Raw genomic sequence first — 21,691 nt, 5'->3', positions numbered from 1 at the left:
GAGGATGCATGCACAGAGGATGCAGTTTTACATCAGCTACTTGATATCACTTAGAAGCAATGCAGCATAAGCATTTCTATGTGATATACTGGAGAGGTCTGTGATAGATACACGAAAGATCATCTTTTTTTTTCTGGAGAGAAAAGTTCAGCACTATGATCTGTCAGAGAGAATTTCATGACTATGCATCACAAGCTTTCAGTGCACGGTGAACAAAACACAATTCAAAGATAAGAAAGCTTTAACATCTGCCAATATCACATTTGCTCTACCTTCACTAACACTTCAACACAGCTGAACAGTGAATATATATACTCTTCAGTATTTTAATGTATATATTTATGAGTGAATATGCACATCTCTCATTCTTTCATGTAATGCGTACATATTTTCTTGTTTCCTAGACACTACATCATTGTATATAACCGAAAGCATGGCCATGTACGGTTTTATGTCTTTGAACCTTAGGACTTACTTTCTTCGACCGATCTTGCCTCTGTTTGGATAGTGAAGAAACAGGCCAAAATGTTTATATTCCTTAATTTTAGAAAAGAAAAACATTTTTATCCCTCAACATCTTATAGCTTACACTAGCCTAATCTATGTTGCACATTAAAGAATTTCAATTCAGGTCACAGATGTGAAAGATACTTGATAACTGACATTGAACCTTACAACACACCTTGAGCACACAACAAAATCATTTTGTGAACATCCTGCTGTGTAACTGCCCATATGTTACTCATGTATGCTTACCGCCTGATGATGGACTTTACAGGAGACTGTTGTGATGTGTGTGATCATTCGATAGCCTGTTACAGAGATACTCTGTGGATTTTCTAGGATAGAGTATTATGTAAGCATGGAAAATGTTTGATGTACTGATGTTATCACTGAGAAAGGCTGTCAAGAAGAAAAGAGACAAGAACAGGAAGAGCTGAATACACTTACTTGCTCTCCTCATCCAACAGCTGCAGAAGGCCTGTTGGTTTTCTGCTGATCAGGTTGATACAGCTGCTGTTGTCAATGTAGGAGATATTATGCCAACTAATACCTTCTGCTCTGTATTCCTCCTAGAAAAAGACACACCACCAAAAACATTTTACTTGACTGAATTTATGACCAAAATATTGTTTTGTTGGACAAATAGCCATATAGATCATGATTCTACAGCAGCAACACCAAGAGAGAGACGAGAGAGAGAGAGAGAGAGAGAGAGAGAGAACAACAAAACTGGCACCAAAAGAAGACACTCCCCTGTTGCCCAAAAATAAAAATAAGCATTTTCTTGTTTTTCCTCAAATGTTAAACTGACAAATTTGGAAGACATGAAAGGGAAAATTAGGTTCTTACCATGATAATTTTCTTTCCTTAGTCATAGCAGATTGAAGACTATTAAGTATGGGTTGTGTCCATCAACAGCAGGGGGAGATAGAGAGCACTCAACTTTTCACAGTGCCTCATGGCCAGCTAGCTCCACTGCTATTGTATTTGAAGCTTCAAAAGCAGTTATGGCAAACCCGCAATGGGAATAACATGAGCTTTCATCACCGCAAACGATGCCCCCTTAACAAGGGCATGAACTCAAAAAGGAGGGAATGAACTCATCCTCCTGGAGGGAATAAACTCGTCCTCCACTTTGTATAAACGGAGGGAATACTTGTATCCTCCTGAAGGGAATAAACTCATCCTCCCAAAACATGAACTGGAGGGAATGAACTCATCCTCCTATAACTGTAACAAGAATCCTGAAGACTGTTTTCCGACTCCCCAAGGAAGGCATATAACTTCAGGAAACAAGAACAGCATCTAAAATCAAAATCACTGCAATACAGACAATCATACAGGGAGGGCTCATGGCTTCATCTGCTATGACTAAAGGAAAGAAAATTATCTTGGTAAGACCTAATTTTCCCTTCCTTGTCATCAAGCAGATGAAGCCATTACGTATGGGATTAACAAAGCAATCCCTAAATAGGGTGGGAACAAGCCACACCACGCGCTAGCACCTGTGCTCCAAAACGCGCATCCCTCCTGGCAGCCACATCCAGCCCTGTAATGTCGGGCGAAAGAGAGCTTAGAAGCCATGTAGCAGCACTGCAAATCTCATGAAGAGACAGTGCTCCAGTTTCCGCCCCAGGAAATCGCTCTTGGGATGTGCCTTAAAGGCTTCAGGCGGAGCCCGGCCAGACAGCAGATATGCTGAAAAGATAGCTTCTTTGAGCCAACGGGCAATAGTGGCTTTAGACGCTGAAGACCCTCTGCGAGGACCTGCAAACAGCACAAAAAGATGATCAGAGGTCCTGAAAGAATTGTAATTCGCAGATACTGCAACAGAGTCCTGCACACATCCAAAAGCTGCAACTGCCCAAATGAATCTGGAAACTCCTCCTCAACAAAGGAGGGAAGAAGAAACAGGCTGGTTTAGTTGAAACGCTGAAAACCACCTTAGGCATGAAGGAAGGCACGGTCCGAACTGTGACCCCTGACTCTGAGAATTGCAGAAAAGGGTCTCTACAGGACAGCGCCTGGAGCTCTGACACCCATCTTGCCGAGGGTAATGGCCACTAAAAAGACGGCCTTCAGTGTCAAATCTTTCTCTGAAGCACGCCAAAGCAGTTCAAAGGGAGCCCCCTGAAGGGCCTTCAATACTAACCCCAGGTTCCAAGCTGGACAAGGTGCCCGCACGGGAGGGAAGGACCCGAAGCACCCCCTCTAAGAAACTGTGCCACATCTGGATGAGCAGCTAAGGACATGCCTTCAACCTTGCCACGCAGGGAGGCCACTTGCACCCACAGGGAATTATAGGCCAAGCCTTTGTGTACACCATCCTGCAAAAAGTCCAGGATCGGCGAGACAGGAGCCCACAACGGAGGAAAGCGCTTCTTGAAAACACACCAGACTTCAAACTGACGCAAATCCTGGCATAAGCCACAGAAGTGGAACGCTTATGGGCCTGCAGGAGAGTGGAAATTACCTTATTTGAGTAGCCTTTATCTCTCAATTGCGCCTTCTCAATCGCCATGCCATAAGACCCAAAGCGGCAGGCGTCCTCCATGGTCACCGGACCCTGTGACAACAGGTGCGGAACCAGAGGTAACGGAAAGGGAGCCTCCAACAGCATCTGTCGGAGGTCCGCATACCAAGGCCTCCTGGGCCAATCCGGGGTGTTGAGCACCACTTCTCCTGGATGCAGCCGATTCCGCAGGAGCACCTCGCCCTATCAATGACCACAGAGGAAAGACATACAGCAAGCCCAGGGGCCAGGGTGGAACCAAGGCATCCACCCGGCAGAGCGAGGATCCCTCCGTCTGCTGAAGAAGCACGGGACTTTGGCATTGGAACTGGTTCGCCATAAGATCCATCACTGGCTTGCCCCATTTGGCACATATCTGCAGGAACCAAGAAAACAAAGGGGCAGACGATCTGCAAACTCCAAAGTGGAAACTGTACAAAGCAGATCGTTGATAAACCAAGATGTATTTTATTAATATAGCAAAATTAAAATATGTATACCAGAAACTCATATACATATACATAGATGCAGCTTGGCCCAGTGGCAAATTTGTCGGCCTGCGCGGCTAGTAGCTCTGCACTGAGTGCCGCATTGTTGATTTCTGTAGGCCACTGCTGTCGTGTTGTCTGACATCACTAGGACAGCCAATCTTCCAGGGTCACTTGATAGGCCAGAAGAGCCAGAAACACCGGTTTCAACTCCAGGCGGTTGATAGACCACTCCGACTTGTCGGGCGTCCACAGACCCTGGGCATGCTTCCCCTGGCAATGTGCGCCCCAGCCCTTCAGGCTGGCATCTGTCCCACTAGGCACTAATCGTGGAACGCCAGCGGCATTCCCCGCCGCAACATGCTGTCCGAGAGCCACCACTCCATGCTGAGGCGGGCCGCAGGGAGCCAAGACAGTCTGCACTGATAATCCTGAGATACTGGAGACCATCGTTGAAGTACAGAATACTGTAGAGGTCTCAGGTGCGCTCTCGCCCTTGGCACCACTTCCAAGGTGGCTGTCATCGATCCCAACAGCTGGACAATGTCCCAAGCTCGTGGGCGGGGCATCCTCAGGAGCAGATGGACCTGATTCTGAAACTTGCACCGCCTTTGCTCGGGAAGAAACACATAGCCCGAGGCTGTGTTGAACATGGCCCCCAAATATTCTAGAGATTGCGAAGGGGTCAGGTAACTTTTGGCCATATTGACGACCCAGCCCAGAGATTGAAGGACTGAAATCACTCTGGCTGTAGCTAGATGACTCTCTTTTTCTGAGTCTGCTCTGATGAGCCAGTCATCTAGGTACGGGTGAACCTGGATACCCTCTCGCCTGAGAAAGGCAGCTACTACCACCATTACCTTGGAGAAGGTTCGGGGAGCTGTGGCGAGGCCAAAAGGCAAGGCCCGAAACTGGAAATGTTTTCCCAAAACCGCAAACTGCAAATACTTCTGGTGCGGGGGCCAAATTGGTATGTGCAAGTAAGCTTCTTTCAGGTCCAGAGACGTGAGAAACTCTCCTGGCTGTACCACCGCAGGGTTTCCATGTGACAATGCCGCACTCTTAAGGACTTGTTTAGCTCTTTTAAGTCCAGGATCGGGCGAAAAGACCCGCCTTTTCATGGCACCACAAAGTAAATGGAGTAGCGGCCTAGACCTTGTTCGGAGGGAGGCACCGGGGTCACAGCCCCTATCTGGCACAGACTGTGCAAAGTCTCCTCTACCGCTGCCCGTTTGGCGGCAGAACCACATCGGGACTCCACAAACACGTCTCTCACCGGGACATCGAATTCTATTTGGTATCCGTCTCTGATCAGGTCCAAGACCCACTGATCTGTGGAGATTTTGGCCCACTCCTCGAAAAAGAGGGAAAGTCATCCTCTGATGACAGGAAACGAGGAGGGGGTTGGCGCACCATCATTGACAGGGTTGCCCCTGAACTCCAGGCCTTGAACCGGCAGCTGCGGAACGTTTGTCCGAGCGAAAGGAGTTTCTCTGCTGAAAGCGGGCACGCAAAGTGAACCCAGCAGCACGCCCTGGGCGGTACCTTCTAGCTTCACGGAAGCGAGGTCTGTAAGAGGAACAGACCGCCTGACCCTTAGAGGAAGGCTACGGCCTATCTTCGGGCAAGCGCTGAGGTTTGGAATCCCCCAGGCCTTTAACAATGTTTCCCAGCTCCTCACCAAACAGGAGAAGGCCTTGAAAGGGCAACTTCACCAACCTTTGCTTAGAGGCCATGTCCGCCGCCCAATGTCGTAGCCAAAGAGTACGGCGAGCCGCCACTGCTACAGCCATTTGTTTAGCCGAAGCTCTGACCATATCATAAAGGGCGTCAGCCAAAAAGGACAAGGCCGACTCCATCCACGGAACCACTTCAGATAAGGTCTCCGCTCCATTACCGGGCTGTTCCACTGCCTGCTGTAACCAAGTCAGGCAGGCTCTAGCAGCATAACAACTGCATGCAGGGCAACACCTCCTTCAACAGGGAGGGTAGTTCTCTTTGTCACAGCCGTGACCAGGGCATCCACTTTAGGCATTGCAAAGCGAGCCAAATGTTCCTCACTCAGAGGGTATAATTGCCCCATAGCCCTGGCAACCTTCAAAGGTCCCTCGGGGTAAGCCCATTGAGCCGAAATAAGCTCTTGGATGGAGTCATGCAAAGGAAAGGCTCGAGTAGGCTTTCTGGTACTAGCCATCCTTGGATTAACAGAGGAGACTGTGCCACTCCCAGGATCTTCAATCGAGAGAGCTTGTAAGGCATTTGAAATAAGCGATGGCAGCTCCTCGAGGTGGAAAATCCTCACCGCAGACAGATCATCAAGCTCCTGTGGCAATTCTGCACCCGACTCTGGCTCCTCAGCCCAAGAAGTTCTGCCAGACCTCTCAGAATCCTCATAGCCCGACCACGGGGGGGTGGGGGGGGCAGGGGGGTGCGCCACACTCAGAAGGAGAATTAGCCCTTCTGCGTTTATCAGGAGGATAAGAAACAGGCAAAGCCAACTCCAAAAGGCCAGGATCCACCGGGGGGGGGGGGGGGGAGGGGGGGGGGGCAGGCAGAGGGTCCGAAGATCCCTGTGGAAGAGCTCTTTTAAGCATGTATGCCCTATGCAGCATTAAACAAAATCGGGGGAGAAACCGCTCCCTGACCGCCCAGATCCTGCCCAGGGCTATCAGCTCTATTATTAGCCTCACTCAGAGGGCCCCCCCCCCCCCCAGATTCAGGGCTCTCTGTTGCAACGGAGGCCGCGCCATGTGGAAAATCCAAAATGGCGTCCGCTGCCAGCTCAGAGCGCAAAAGATCGCCGCTCGCCATGCTCGGGCTGGCTCTACTGTCTGTACAGCACGAATTACATAGCCCCGCTGCTGATTTGCGCTTGCCATATTTAGAACAGTGCTTTACAGTCTACGCAGCCATCGCCAAAAACGGCAGTAAAATTAAAAAATGGCGGTTTGCGCCAAAAACGTCCCGATCGCGGGCCCACCCCGGAGGAGTCAGAAAACACTCTTATCTCACTAGACCGAGTATCACAGCTCCGGTCCTGCAGAAGAATCTCAAGAAAAAAACCTCTTTTCCAAGATCGCTGCGCTAAAGCGCGACACAACTTTAATTAATTAATTATTTTAACGCTGTGAGGAAAGCAGAGGCAAAAGAGGTAAATAAAAACACTCCGGAGGCTCAGATAAGTGGGAAAGGCAGGTAAAGGCGAACCAATGTGCCTGCATCCACTGAGTGGGAAAGGACAGGGAAAAGCAAGCTAATATGTCCACATCCACGGGGGCATGGGTAAGGCAGGGAAAGGGCTGACCTATGTGCCTTCAAAGTAAAGCTGCTATAGCCTCTAACACCCCGGCTAACAACTGGCAAGCCAGGAGCCACCCCCAGGCAGATTTTTGATGGAGCTCGAAGAAGCTGCAGCCACCCTGCTTGGGGAGATAGAGAATACTGAAGAGGCAGTGGAGCTAGCTGGCCATGAGGCACTGTGAAAAGTTGAGTGCTCTCTATCTCCCCCTGCTGGTTGATGGACACAACCCATACGTAATGGCTTCATCTGCTTGATGACAAGGAATAACACTTTCTTTCTAAATCATAGACGAGGAGTCAAAATAGTGGGGAGAACTACTTGTGAAGAGATCATATGATATATGTGTTTTGGAAGACTGATGGGGTACAGTAAAGAATCTGCTGTGGAGGAACTGTGAAGTGAAAATACATAAAGGCATATTTTCAAAGCACTTTGGGAGGCTAAGTTCCATAGGTTTCTATGGAACTTTGGGAGGCTAAGTGCTTTGAAAATGAGCTTGATAGTAAACAGATCTGTATATGATGTTAATGGATCTACCTAAAAAAACTGCAGCCTCGGTTCCAGCAGACTACAGAACATGATAAAACCTAAGTGGAAGAACGCCAGAGTAAAAAAAATGGCCTCCTTGCCCAGTTCATCCTTGTTCATCTGAACAATCTTCTCTACAACTGCATCTCCAAAGCATCCCATGGTTTAATACCAAGACAAATTGTCTCAATTCCCCCTGTCTTTATTTCACTGCTTTCAAATATGAGAGGTATGCAGTGTTTGGAAAAGGGCAGCAAGGCCACTAAGGGTTGTAATCCCTCTCCTCCCAAGCCATGCACACAAAAAGAAGCCAATAATGAATGGAATGACTCAAGAATGCAGTTGTATAACAGGTTTGCTGAAAAGAAAATGTAACCCCATCTTTTTCAAGACATTACTAAAGGCAAATGAACCATATGTCACACTGAAGTGCTGGCAAAATGCAGGGTAAATGATAAGAAGCCAGACTGGATAGGCCATATAGTCATTATTTGCTGTCATTTTCGAGGATTCAGTCTCAAGGGCAGAAACAGATTAGTGAGAATTCATGATAACAGGGAAATAATGACCTCCTCCTCTCTCAATTATATAAAAAATGTATATATAACTGAAATTAAGTTAAGGAGGGAAAAAACCCTAGTATACAAGAAAAGGTACAATTAAGAAAACCTTTCAAGAAAATTATTATTAAAATCTTGATTACTACTAGATTATAGGTATATTCTTGTTCAGAAATAACCTGAAAGGCCTCTGAAGGGCAGTAAATCAAATATTAACTTGAACCTGAATAAGGCTTACCTGCTCAAGTTTGAAGATATGCTGGTTGAAATAGTACTGCAGCCGTTCATTAGCAAAGTTGATGCAGAACTGCTCAAAGCTGTTATTTTCATAATCCTCAAACCCAAAGATATCAAGCACTCCAATAGACAATGTCTGCAAGACAACATAATGTAACAAAGAGAGGGAACTGAGTACAAAGTCCAACCTCCTCGTCATTGGTGTGACCCCTGACGTAGGTGCGGTAGCACCGAAACACGGCCCATGTTGGGTCTCTCTTCAATCAAATCTATTAAAGGGGTTCTTTTTGTAAGAACTGTGTCCATTTTGTTTTTAAAGGCCCTTTGTGCTGTTTTATTTGCAGACAACTAATCATATATACTGGTTACACTGCCAACCTTCTGTAACTAAATTAAAAGTGGAACACAAGGAGGCCACAGAGCATAAAAATCTGTGCAAAGAACTGTAGGAGGAAAAGTAATAACAAAAAGGTTAGAGAGCAGGAAGGGCAATTATTTACCTGTAACTAATAATTTCTGTAGACAACTTCTGAATAGAATCATACTAATGAGTTAGATTACTTTATCACTTGCAGAGTTAAGAGGAGCTCCTACCAAACTAGGAATTTCAAACAGCTCTTGACTCTTGATATGGCTTTAAATAGCTCTTGAAAGCTTAACAGCATTAGCATACTTTATGCAGATAGAAAAAAGGAAATTGGCAACTCTCAAAAGGGGATGGTTGGATGACTTAGATACTGTCTACAAAGGCCAATTAAAGATAATTATTCTTTGCCTATATGCAAATTGCCTGAATAGAGCCACATAGGGGGTCATTTACAAAGGCGCACTAGCGTTTTCAGCACACGCTAACCATGTAGATGCCCATAATATTCCTATGTATTGAACTAGAACAAGACTATTACTGCTACACTAAAATAGCTCTCTTTATTTTTTTGGTTGAATGGTAATTGACATCTCCAATTATTATTGCATTACCAAATCTATTAGCCTTACACTGCAGCTGGATGGTCCTATCATTATGTTCTCCCCATCCTACACTGAATTTCTATCAATAAAGATTCTAGATTGCATTTTTTCCTCAGAACCTTTATCCTGTTTGGCTCTATGCCATCTTTAGCATATATTTATTTTATTTAGTTAGGTAGTTCTGTTATCACATTTTCTTGTTACCTTGCAGTGGGCTTTAGCAATAGTTTCTATGTGGTTTACAATTTAAAAGAGAGACAGCGAGAAACAAAAAAGACAAACAATGAAAGCAGTAGAGGAGAGAGAATCAGAGGATGAGCAGATTAGATGGAAACTATGAGTAGAGGCGTAGAGAGATAGTACCATCCCTCCAACATTTTGATCCATCTTGTCAGTTTGGTATAATTTGTATCCTGGTTTCACAGTTGTCCTCCTTCCACCAAATCCCTGTGATGCCTCTCCTTGCCCGCTCCCCAATATGGTTCAGCTCTTTCCTATCCTCCCCCACCCCCACATGGTTCAGCATCTTCCAACTATACTTCTCTGCTCCCTCCACCCAGCACACCTTTTCCTCTCTCTGTTGGTCCAGTATCTCTCTCCGTCTCTTCTCCCTCCCTCATGGTCCATCATATCTCTCTCTTACCCTTCTTCCCCTCCTGGTCCAGCATCTCCCCCCTCTACCCAGTCCCCTCTCCCATACTCTGGTATCGTCCCTGTTCCCACCCTTACCGCAGATCCAACATCTCTCCCTCTTCTTTCTTTAACCCTCCCTCACAGTTCTTCAAACCTGCCTTTGTCAGCAATGGAAGTGATTAACACACATTGATTCTGGCTGGCTCCAGGACCTTCACACTGCCGTACCTCATCAACCAAGATGCAGGAAGTGGGATGGGGGCAGAGGAAAAGCTCTGGGGCTGATCAGAGGCAGTATGTGTTAACCACTGGGGATAGGAGGGAAGATAGAGAGATTGGAACTGCAGGGGGTGGAAATAGAAAAGAGAAGAAAACAAGAGGAGAGAAAGAGAGAGACAAGAGATGACATTGCAAACTTTACTGAAAACCAATCCACCCAAAAAAAAACCAGCAGTATCACAGCAGGGTTGATCATTTGAAGGCACTCTCAATGTACCCCCTACTACAAGGGACATAAACTGAGCTTTCCATGCACATGTGCACATCTGTCTTCTTGTGACAAGATTCTATACAAGTGAGGTTGATATAATTGTTGGTTTAAGTTGAAGGCCATCAAGTAGAGGAGCAGCCTAGTGGCTACAACAGCAGGCAGAGAATCAAGGAAGCCAGGGTCCAAACGCAGCTTCTCCCACTGAATCTCCTTGTGACCACGGACAATTCACTTCACTCTCCTCTGCCTCAGGTACAGAGTAGATTATAAGACCACTTGAACAGGGAAAATACTTGTGCACTTGAACTTGTAAATCAAATTTGAAAAGGAAAGTAATTAAATCTCAAATCCAAATTATGGTAGGTTCTAACAGATTGCAACCTGTGGTACAAAAATGTCCACTCCCACAAATGATGGCCCTGGATTGGAAAATTGGGACATCCATCTCTCAAGTGGTGTCAGAAATAAAGTAAGACATCCAGCACAAATAATATCCCTAAGGTATGGTCAAAAGATCTGAAAACTCCTTCTCTTGCTACTACTACTTATTTCTATAGTGCTACTAGACCTACAATGCTATACACAAAATATGTATGACAGTCCCTGCTGGACAGAGCTTACAATCTATTCAAGACAAACAGGACAAATAAGGGATTAGGGAGTATTTATTGTGGAAATGATTAAAACAGACATGGGTACTGAACAAGCAAATAGGGTTTAAGAGTTAAAAGCTGACTCAAAGGTAGGCTTTTAGCCAAGATTTGAATATGGTCACAGAGCTTGATGTACCAGCTCAGGAAGTCTATTCCAGGCACACAGTGCAGCAAGATAAAAGGAACGGAATCTAAAGTTGGCTGTGAAGAAAATACAGATAAGAAGACCCGATGAATGGAGTTCCCAAGGAGAGGTATAGGGAAAGATAAGAATGGAGAGATATTGAGGAGATGCAGAATGAATGCGTTTGTAAGTCAGTAAGAGGAGTTTGAACTGTATATAAACTGTATATAAACGACCTACGAGCAAGCCACCTTCCGCAAACTATTGAAGACCCATCTTTTTGAGAAAACTTACGGAAAGAACCAAAACACATAAAGCCCACACCCACGGTCCAATAATGCATCAATACAGCCACTCTGAATTCTCATCCCCTGTAATCTCACCACACTCATACCTCTACTCACAGAAAATGTATACCATATGCTTTCTTGTTGTTATGTACTGCCCCTTTTAGTTTCCCCCAATGTTTCACTGCTCTTTTCCATTGTTATATTCCTTAATGATACTCTGAGTTTGTCTCGCATAACTCCTCACAATGTAATCCATAACCGAGTAATAACAAATTGTATTTCTATCACTCACAACTTATTGTAAGCCATACTGAGCCCGCAAAAAGGTGGGAAAATGTGGGATACAAATGCAATAAAATAAATAAATAAATAAAACTATCGAAACGGATAAGGAGCCAATTAAGTGACTTTAGAAGGTTACGTATTTATTTACTTATTAGGATTTATTTTACCGCCTTTTTGAAGGAATTCATTCAAGGCAGTGTATAGTAAGAATAGATCAAACATGAGCAATTACAACAGTAAAAATATTAAAGTAACAATACAAAATATGGCATGGTATATACTACTTGCAATGACAACACAATACATAATAGAACACTATAATTGGTAGTGAAGGGTAAGGCAAAGTTGTAACATATAGATGAGTAAGAAAGTAGGAAGAATTTGAAAGTAAGGTGACTGATTCGAAGAAAGTTGCACATGAGGTCAGAGAGATGGTTAAATATATCTCAGTTAGGGTAGGACAGGGGTGTAGCCATGGGTGGCCTGGATGGGCCCAGGCCCACCCACTTTCCCTCCAGGCCCGCCCACCCCACATCCCTCGCATGTCGCTCGCTGCCTTTTCTCCGGCCGCAATGGAAATTCTTGTCCTCCCCGCCGGCGCTGCCTCGGTCCCTGCATGCTACCCAGTACCTTCGGTCCCTGCATTCTTTTCTTCGATCGTCGCCGGCAGCGCTGCCATTCACACAGGCAGCTCTGCTCCCCCCTGCTGCGTCCATCTGGCCCTAAACAGGAAGTGCATCAGAGAGGGGCCGGATAGACGCAGCAGAGGGGAGCGGAGCTGCCTGGGTGAATGGGTGGGATGCTGCGAAGGAGACCCTGGTGAGGCCAGCCAGAGGCAGCCTTTTATTGCAGCTTCTTCCGGCGACCTGCCATACATTTGGAGGAGGGGAGGGTGGTGGGGGAGAGAGGGCTAGAGAGAGATGTAGAACCCATGCAGGGCAGGGTGCTGGACCTGAAGGGGGAGAGCAAAAGGAAGGGAGAGGCAGAGAAACCCAGAGCAAAGGAGAGGGAGAAGAGAGAGGGAAGAGATGATGGACCTGGGAAGGGGGGAGTAGCAAAGGGAAGGGAGAGAGTAGAGAGAGACTGGACGAGGGGGAGAGATGTTGGACCTTGGGAGTGTGCAGGGGGGCAGGGAAGAGAGAGGGGAGAAGTTAGACATGGGGAGGGCCATGAACACAGAGAAGAGATACTGGACAGAAGGGGAAGGATAGGGACACAGGGGAGATGCTGGATAGAGTAAGGGACATAGGAGTCACAGACCAAGAAAGGGATCTAGGTGTCGTCGTTGATGATACGTTGAAACCTTCTGCTCAGGGTGCTGCTGCGGCTAAGAAAGCAAATAGAATGTTAGGTATTATTAGGAAAGGAATGGAAAACAAAAATGAGGATGTTATAATGCCTTTGTATCGCTCCATGGTGCGACTGCACCTCGAATATTGTGTTCAATTCTGGTCGCCGCATCTCAAAAAAGATGTGGAGGGGCATTTTCGAATGGGGACACCCATCTCTGAGGGCGTTCCTGCGAAGGTTAATTAGAAAAAATTGACAGTTCTTCTGGGTTTGTCTGGGCAATTCACATCCCCAAGAGCATCTCTGACAGAACTGGAAGATCGAAGTAATGTACTCTATGATCTTCTACTATACTCTTAACATTAATGGTCCATAGTTAATCAGTTTTCAAAGGAACTCAAAGGCTTCAAAGATTGGAGTCAGATGAAATTGGTAACAGCCTTCCCTGTAAATTTAGGGCACATAAAAGCCCACATTAATTCAAAAGGAATGGAAAACAAAAATGAGGATGTTATAATGCCTTTGTATCGCTCCATGGTGCGACCGCACCTCGAATATTGTGTTCAATTCTGGTCACCGCATCTCAAAAAAGATATAGTGGAATTAGAAAAGGTGCAGAGAAGGGCGATGAAAATGATAAAGGGGATGGGACAACTTCCCTATGAGGAAAGGCTAAAGCAGCTAGGGCTCTTCAGCTTGGAGAAAAGGCGGCTGAGGGGAGATATGATAGAGGACTATAAAATAATGAGTGCAGTTGAACGGGTAGATGTGAAGCGTCTGTTCACGCTTTCCAAAAATACTAGGACTAGGGGGCATGCGATGAAGCTACAATGTAGTAAATTTAAAACGAATCTGAGAAACGTTTTCTTCACTCAACATGTAATTAAACTCTGGAATTCGTTGCCAGAGAATGTGGTAAAGGTGGTTAGCTTAGCGGAGTTTAAAAAAGGTTTGGACGGCTTCCTAAAGGAAAAGTCCATAGACCGTTATTAAATGGACTTGGGGAAAATCCACTATTTCTGGGATAAGCAGTATAAAATGTTTTGTACATTTTTGGGATCTTGCCGGGTATTTGTGACCTGGATTGGCCACTGTTGGAAACAGGATGCTGGGCTCGATGGACCTTTGGTCTTTCCCAGTATGGCAATACTTATGTACTTATATACTTATGAGGAAGATGGCCTGAGGAAGGAGCATGCCAATGTGGGGTGCGCCAAACCAAAACTTGGCTCAGGGTGCTACAGTCCCTTGAGCCGGCCCTGGGACCAATTATGTGTAATATTTTTGTGAGCGATACTGCAAAAGGTTAGAATGAAAAGCTGGTCTTTTTGCTGATTATTTGAAGATCTGAAACAAAGTAAACAGCTCTGGACGAGTCAACAAAACAAGAAATGATTTAGAACAGCTAGATCAGTTGAATGCTTGGCAGTTAATCTTTAATTTGAAGAAATGCCTCTTACAGAAATTATCTAGCTTTTCTGCCTGTTATTAATCTATTGCTGAAAGGGGGAAAACTCTGCCCAGATTACTGCCTTGATTAAATTGTAGCTTTAAAAAAATTACCCTTGGCCAGTGCTTGGCAATAGCAAATGCAGGACTCAGGTAGTTAACAGCTGCTCAGCAGTAGTCTCTGGCCCAAAACCAACAAAAAAGAAACTGGGCCCTGCATTTAACACATTTGGATCAGTCTCCAGGAGACTGAAGCACAAGTATTGTGTATAATGTTAGTTTCATAAACATAAAATATGAATTTAAATACAAGTTTAATATCTTGCTTCTGAAAACATTTTGCTTGCTCAGACTGTTTTTTTCTTTTTGCATAAATAGCTTGCTTAGATTCCATTTCTTTATATAAATTGCTCCAAATTTATCTTATTTTCTGTCTTTATTTCTCCTTACCTTTTGAAAGGTGCTTAACACTGTCTCAAATTTTTGTTGCCTTATATAAATTATCTGCATAGATTTTATTGCCTTCTATATAAATTAACTAGTAAAAAAGGCCCGTTTCTGGAACGAATGAAACGGGCGCTAGCAAGGTTTTCCTGGGAGTGTGTATGTTTGAGAGAGAGAGAGCCAGAGTGAATGTGCGGGTGTGTGACAGAGTGAGACTGTCTGTGTGACAGTGTGTGTGTGAGAATGAGAGTGTGCGACAGGGCCCCCTCCCCTGTTCCTAATGCCCCTCACCCCGTTCCCTCCCCTCCTTTTCCTCCTCCTTCCCACACTTTGGGTTCCTTAAGGCTTTCAAAAGTCTATGTACCCCCGTGGCCCTAACGCCCAGTATCCGGATACCCCACCGCTTTCCTCCTCACCCCTCCCCCAAGATGTAATACTTTCACGTCCTTCGTTTTTTTAAAAAAGTGTCCTATCTACCCTGTGTACAAATGCCCGGCATTCAGATTGTGTTCCTCTCGTAAATTTTCATTTCTTTCATTCATTCAGAACTTGCCCCCCCCCCCCCCTAAACACTTTTGGTTCCTTCAGTCTTTTAAAACTGTCCTATGTACCCTGTGTGCTAATGGCCAGCATTGAGATTGTTTTCCTGTCCCAAATTTGCATGTCTTTCAGTCATTCACAACTCCCCCCACCCCCTTCTCCAGTTTAACACTTTCGTTTCCTTCAGTCTTTTAAAACTCTCCTATCTACCCTGTGTCCTAATGGCCAGCATTCAGATTGTTTTCCTTTCCCAAATGTTCATGTCTTCCAGTTGTTCAGAACTCCCTCCCTCCCCCCATTTAACACTTTCGGTTCCTTCAGTCTTTTAAAACTCTCCTATCAACCCTGTGTCCTGATGGCCAGCACTCAGATTGTTTTGCTTTGCCAAATTGTCTGTCACTGAGGTCAGTGCGTGCCTGCCTAGCAGACCACTTCCGGCAGGCACGGTCCCAAGCACATCCTGTTGGAGGTGAGAATTATTATAAAGGACTAGCTCTTCTACCTGTTACTCTGATGAAAAGAAAAAAAAACCTGTGCAGATTATATCTTTGATTAAATTGTAGCTTTTAAAAAAATTGACTAGGCAACAGCAGGGGCAGGGCTCAGCAAGTTAAAAGCTGCCATGCAGGGGTCTTTGGCCAAGTACTTCAAATACATAGCTTGTCAAGTTTGTTTCAGTAATTTTGGGGAATACAAGTGTTTTTTTTTGGGAGGGGTGCCACCTGAAAACACTTCCACACTATCTCTCATACACCCACTCAACTAGGAATTAGCTGCATTTTAAAGATGCCTCTAAGAATATATATACCATCATTTACTGTCCCACTGTCCACACCCCTAGCTCCTTTTATGAAGGCAAATTGGCCTCAATGAATTAATTACCAACAAATGAGTCAGTGAAACCAGAGCTGGATGCCTTCCTGCAAAGCACTTTAATTCTCCCCTGATGCAGCCCAACAGCAAAACACGAGTTACATTGATTGCATGTGGTGAAGAAGAAGCATGTAGTGACATCTGGAATCTGAAGACTCTTACTGTTTTGGTTGAATGTAGCTAGGGTTGCCAACCTTTTGCCAAAGAAAAATTGATACCTGTCCGGCTTCATGCTCCGCCCATGCCCCTCCCTTGTCCCGCTTTCATGCCATGCCCCAAGTCCCTTGACATGCCTACTGTTGTACCCTTCTCCTACCCCTCTACAACCAACTGTCCACACTGGGGATTGCCATTTCAAAAGAAGAAACTTCCACATGTACATACGTTCTATAATTCTTTCACAAATGTACATAACACAAACACAGCTCCAATAACCACACTCTGCAAATAACAAACACATTCTGGACTTGTATATTACAGAAAACCTGTCATAATAAAGCAGAACTAATGTCCAGGGCAGGGTAGAGGAGTAGCCTAATAGTTAGATTGGGTGACCACATGGGCCATTATAAACATCTATATTGCTATTTGACAACATAGTTATTCCTGTTCTGTGAAAGGGACATCTATGTGCTGCATTTTGGCCATGTAGTAAAAAGTGAAGAAACTAATCAAAATGGAAAAGGTCAGTCCACTAACAAAATGTCTTTAGTATATAGTGGACTGACCTTTTCCATTTTGATTAGTTTCCTCACTTTTTACTACATGGCCAAAATGCAGCACATAGATGTCCATTTCACAGAACAGGAATAGCAATATAGATGTTTATAATGGCCCTACCCACACCTACCCCCCAACCCCCTCCTCAAGATGCAGATCGTCAATTACAATGGTCCCAGGCTGCACCAGCCCCCCTCCCCCCACCACCATCACTACTGCTCAGGATGGTGCCAGGATCAAACATGGCACCTCTGCCTTCCAGTATAGTTAGAAATCAAAAGTGCCATATTTGATCCTAACATCCTTCTGAGCAGCAGCGTGGGGAATCATTGCAGCCACAGACTGCTGTAATTGGAAATCTACAACCCAAATGGGTCCTGGGTGGGGGGTAAGGTGCAGGGGTGCTGCACCCCTGGTTTTGTATAGGGGGATAGGAATTCAATTGGGGACAGGGTGAGAGATAAACATGAACTGAGGGGGGCAGGAAGGGGATCGGACCACATTGGGGGTTGGGAGGGAGATTTGAACTACTGGTGGAGGGGCTGTGAGAGAGATCAGGTACTCTTGGTGGGGATGGTTGGATGAGGCATTTGAACTGCAAGCAGGGTGTCTAAAGGCAAGACATGGGTTTGGGGTGCACCTCTATGGTGTGTGGGGTTATCAGGGCTCTACAAGCCCTGTGCAGTACATGCAGGGCAGATGCTGGGCACACTCCTGCATGTACCACACAGGCTTTGCACTTACCCTGTGTTATGTTTTACAGTTAATACGGTAAGTGCAAACAATTACTGACCATTCCAACAAGGGTTCCCTGAATATTCTAGGTAGCATGTCTAAGTTTCAACATTATCCTTTATGGACATGGACATTCCTTCCCTTTCTGCAACAGAGAATGAATGTCCATATATTTAAGCCACGGAAGTCCCTCCTAGAACACAGTCAAACCACAAAATCTTGCTGGATGCACATTGTTCAGTTTTAGATGTTCATATCAGTCTTTGTAAAATCAGGAATTGGACATCCACATAATTTGAATGTCTAAGTGCCAGTTAACATCTAAAACACAATTAGCACTTCTAAAATAAGTATCATAGAATCTGCTTATAAATGACTGAATATGAACTTGTTTGGATTTGGCTTTAAGGATTAATACCTAAAGAATGTGCTCCATTCCCCTAGTCAAACTCTTGGCAATATTTAAACACCATAGTATAAAGGATGTATGGGCCTATAGGAGTTATACTTGCAGGGCTCTTATGGTTATGGTTTATGCATTACAGATAAAACATTAACTCGGCAAAAATCCTACCTTTCTAATCTGACAACGATCTTCATTATTTCCCTCCAGGAGCCATGCCAGCAAAATAAACAAATAAATCAGTGCAAGAGCCAGGACAATTACTGGATCAAGATGCCAGTGCCCTGGGCAAGGATAAAATCCCCTTTCATTGAAGAAACCAGCCCAGATTCTCAGGCACATTCACAGTAACCCATGCCACTGAATAAAGTCTACTCTCCTCCTCACACTCTCTTAGCCCCTTCTGCCTACCCTATCAAAAAACACTCTTCCACATCTCTACCCATTTTGCTTTCTTTCCTTTCCCATCTTACACTCCTTCCCCTGTTCCCCAGTATACATTCCTCCCCAGCCAATCTCATTTCAATCTCAATCTGTCTCTTACACCAGTAAGCCTTCATTATGCTGTCCTCGTCCCCCCAAACTGGATCCTCCCTCCCAGTTTGTAAATCCCACTTATCATCTCCTAAAGCTTGCTCTGGCACCACCTGTAGAACATCTGTTCTCCTTTCTTCTGGCATCATGTGGCTTTGATAAGTTGAGATGCATGCTACCTGAATGCCCATGTTGTTCTTCACAGTTTTGTGAGTTTGAATACTGTGCACCTGAAAGCCACCTAGAGATGAGCAGTACAGCTAGAAAACAGAATAGTTCTTTTAGAGGTAGCAGTGGCAACAAGACTTCAGAAGCTATGGGAAAAGTGTGTGCATAATGAGAAGATAGTCAGTGAGCCACACTTAAAGAGGGAGGATGACAGCCACATTGAAAACCACTGTAATAGGTGCTGAATAAAGCTGGCACAGCTTGTCAGTTTTCGATCATGAGATTCTAAAAGAGTTTTATAAAAAGGAAATGCGTGATCTGTCTTCTTCCAGGTTCTTACACCAAATCCTGGACTGAAATAGAGATTTCTAGGTCCACTAGCAAAACCAATGTCTAACTCGGGCATTTTCTGTATAGTAAGAAAATCTTTCAATTTCTTCCTCATTACTTCTGAAATATATACATCCTTAAAGAATTCAATAAATGTGATTATTATTATAGGACACTTTGAGGGGCATAATCGAACGTGAACGCCCATGTGTAAAAACGTCCATCTTTGGAGATGGCACCGCAAAGAGGCGGAGCGAACCGTAAAATCGAAACGAAATGGCTGTCCATCTTCGGTTTCGATTATACGGTTCAGCCCGCTGAAATCCCATCATTTGTGTCGACTCTAGAGATAGACGACACAAATGGTGAGATCGCTGGACCTAGAGATGGCTGTCCGCGGTTTTCAGCGATAATCGAAACCGCTGCCGGCCATCTCAAAACGGACCTAATCCAAGCCAATTGGTCATGGGAGGGGCCAGCATTCGTAGTGGACTGGTCCCCCTGAGATGCCTCTATGCCAGCCTCAAATATCATACCTAGCTCCATGACAGCAGTATGCAGGTCCCTGGAGCAATTTTAGTTTAGTTGGTGCTTCGCGGGACCCATGCAGAGAGCAAAAATCGGAAGAAAAAAAAACATGCAAGTGCAGTCAGGGACGTCCAAAAAAAAAACATGCAAGTGCAGTCAGGGACGTCCAAATTAAAACAATAGTAATAGTGGGATTTGAAACCAGCCACCTTCTGATTACAAGACCTGTGCTCTAACCACTGCACCACTTATTCAGCTGCCTAGACTGCCTTCCCTTTCCATTAAGTCCCTCCAAGTTTCTGTCAGCCAATCATAGCTCGTTTAGCTGACACCGATGTCAGGTATATGAGCTGTGATTGGCTGACAGAAAGTTGGAGAGACTTAAAGGAAAGGGAAGGAATGTCTAAGCAACTGAATAAATGATGCAGTGGTTAGAGCACAAGTCTTGTAATCAGAAGGTGGCTGGTTCAAATCCCCCTATTACTATTGTTTTAATTTGGACGTCCCTGACTGCACTTGCATGTTTTTTTTTTTTTTTTTGACGTCCCTGACTGCACTTGCATGTTTTTTTTTCTTCCAATTTTTGCTCTCTACATGGGTCCCACGCAGCACCAACTAAACTAAAATTGCTCGGGGGACCTGCATACTGCTGTCATGGAGCTAGGTATGGTATTTGAGGCTGACATAGAGGCTGGAAAAAATATTTAAACAGTTTGTTTTTTTAGTGTGGGAGGGGGTTAGTGACCACTGGGGGAGACAGGGGAGATCATCCCCGATTCCCTCCGGTGGTCATCTGGTCAGTTTGGGCACTTTTTGGAAGATTGGTCGTGAAAAAAACAGGACCAACTTTGTGTGGACTAAATGCTCGTCGGGGACGTCTTGCTTCTTTCCATTATCAGGCGCGGAGGTCCATCTGTTAACCACGCCCCGGAACGCCCCTGTCCCGCCTTCGCTACCGTTCGGCCACGCCCCCGAGAATTTCGCCCATCCCCGTGACGGAAAGCAGTTGGGGCCGTCCAAATTCAGCTTTCGATTATACCTGTTTTTGAGACGGACGTCCATCTCCCGATTTGTGTCGGAAGATGGGCGTCCGTCTCTTTCGAAAATAAGCTGGATTACCTCCCAAACTCTAACAGCGTTCATTAAATTAGAATTCTCAGTTGACTTCAACTGGTGAGCTGGTAATGTATCAGCCTTATTGTATTTATCATAATATATTTGCTTTATCCAATATAAATTAATTTCATTTTGCTCTTTTATTACTACTGTCTCCTTTAGAGAATACAAGCTGTATCTTTTGTTCATGCTTTCCAAATTTGCTAGCCTTGTGCTCCATCTCTTTTTGAGATCTTGATAAAGAGTGACTATTTTTCCTGTTTTAAATGTTTTTAATATTTCTATAAAATCCTTGGGGTCGATATTCAGAGCAAGTTAACTGGGCAGTTATGTCACTTGACAGTATAGTGCCATTGAATATCATGTGTGACTAACAAGGCACTATCTGATTAGAGCTAGGAGGGTCCGAGGACGGAACAGAGAAAGACCAGAAGTTATTCGGGCACCACCAATATTCAGTGCTGGGGCCTAGATAACTATTTGGGCAATTAAGATCACATATAGCAGTCCTGATTTGCCTGGATAGATATCTGAGTACCAGCACTAAATATTGGCAGTTTCAGGAGTAGAGGAGTAGCCTAGTAGTTAGAGCACCAGGCTGGGTACAGAGAGACCAGGGTTTAAATCCCACAGACATTCCCTGTAGCACTGAGCAAGTCACTTAAACCCTTTATTGCCTCAGGTTTAAACTTGTAAGCCCTCTGGCGACAAGGAAATACCTACTGTACCTGAATGTAACTCACCTTGAGCTACCACTGGAAAGGCATTAATGTAGACCCAGAGTTTTAGTACCAGTACTTGGATATGGACCAACATTGATTATCTTGATGTAATTAAGCTCACAGCAGCCAGTGTTTAAAAAAACAAACAAAAAAAAACCCACTGCCTGCCACGAACTCTGTAGACACCACTCCTATCACTGGACTCAAAAAATTCCTCTGGATTCAGAAATACTATTAAGCAAGCAGTCTTCTAATTTTCAGCTCA

At 44.8% G+C, this 21,691-nt stretch overlaps 1 protein-coding gene across 1 annotated transcript in view; it reads right to left on the bottom strand.

Annotated features, from left to right (window-relative positions):
- Positions 1-21,691, bottom strand: part of MYO9A (myosin IXA) — a 980,547-nt gene that overhangs the window by 329,816 nt on the left and 629,040 nt on the right. The window contains 2 exon segments of the mRNA XM_030187859.1: positions 952-1,073; positions 8,132-8,266. Of these exon segments, the coding sequence (XP_030043719.1) occupies positions 952-1,073; positions 8,132-8,266 (257 nt within the window).

The sequence above is a fragment of the Microcaecilia unicolor genome, chromosome 1 (assembly GCF_901765095.1).
Source record: "Microcaecilia unicolor chromosome 1, aMicUni1.1, whole genome shotgun sequence".
Classification (NCBI taxonomy): Eukaryota; Metazoa; Chordata; class Amphibia; order Gymnophiona; family Siphonopidae; genus Microcaecilia; species Microcaecilia unicolor.
Note: the sequence above shows the minus strand (reverse complement) of the source record. Positions and strands in the feature narration are given on the sequence as shown.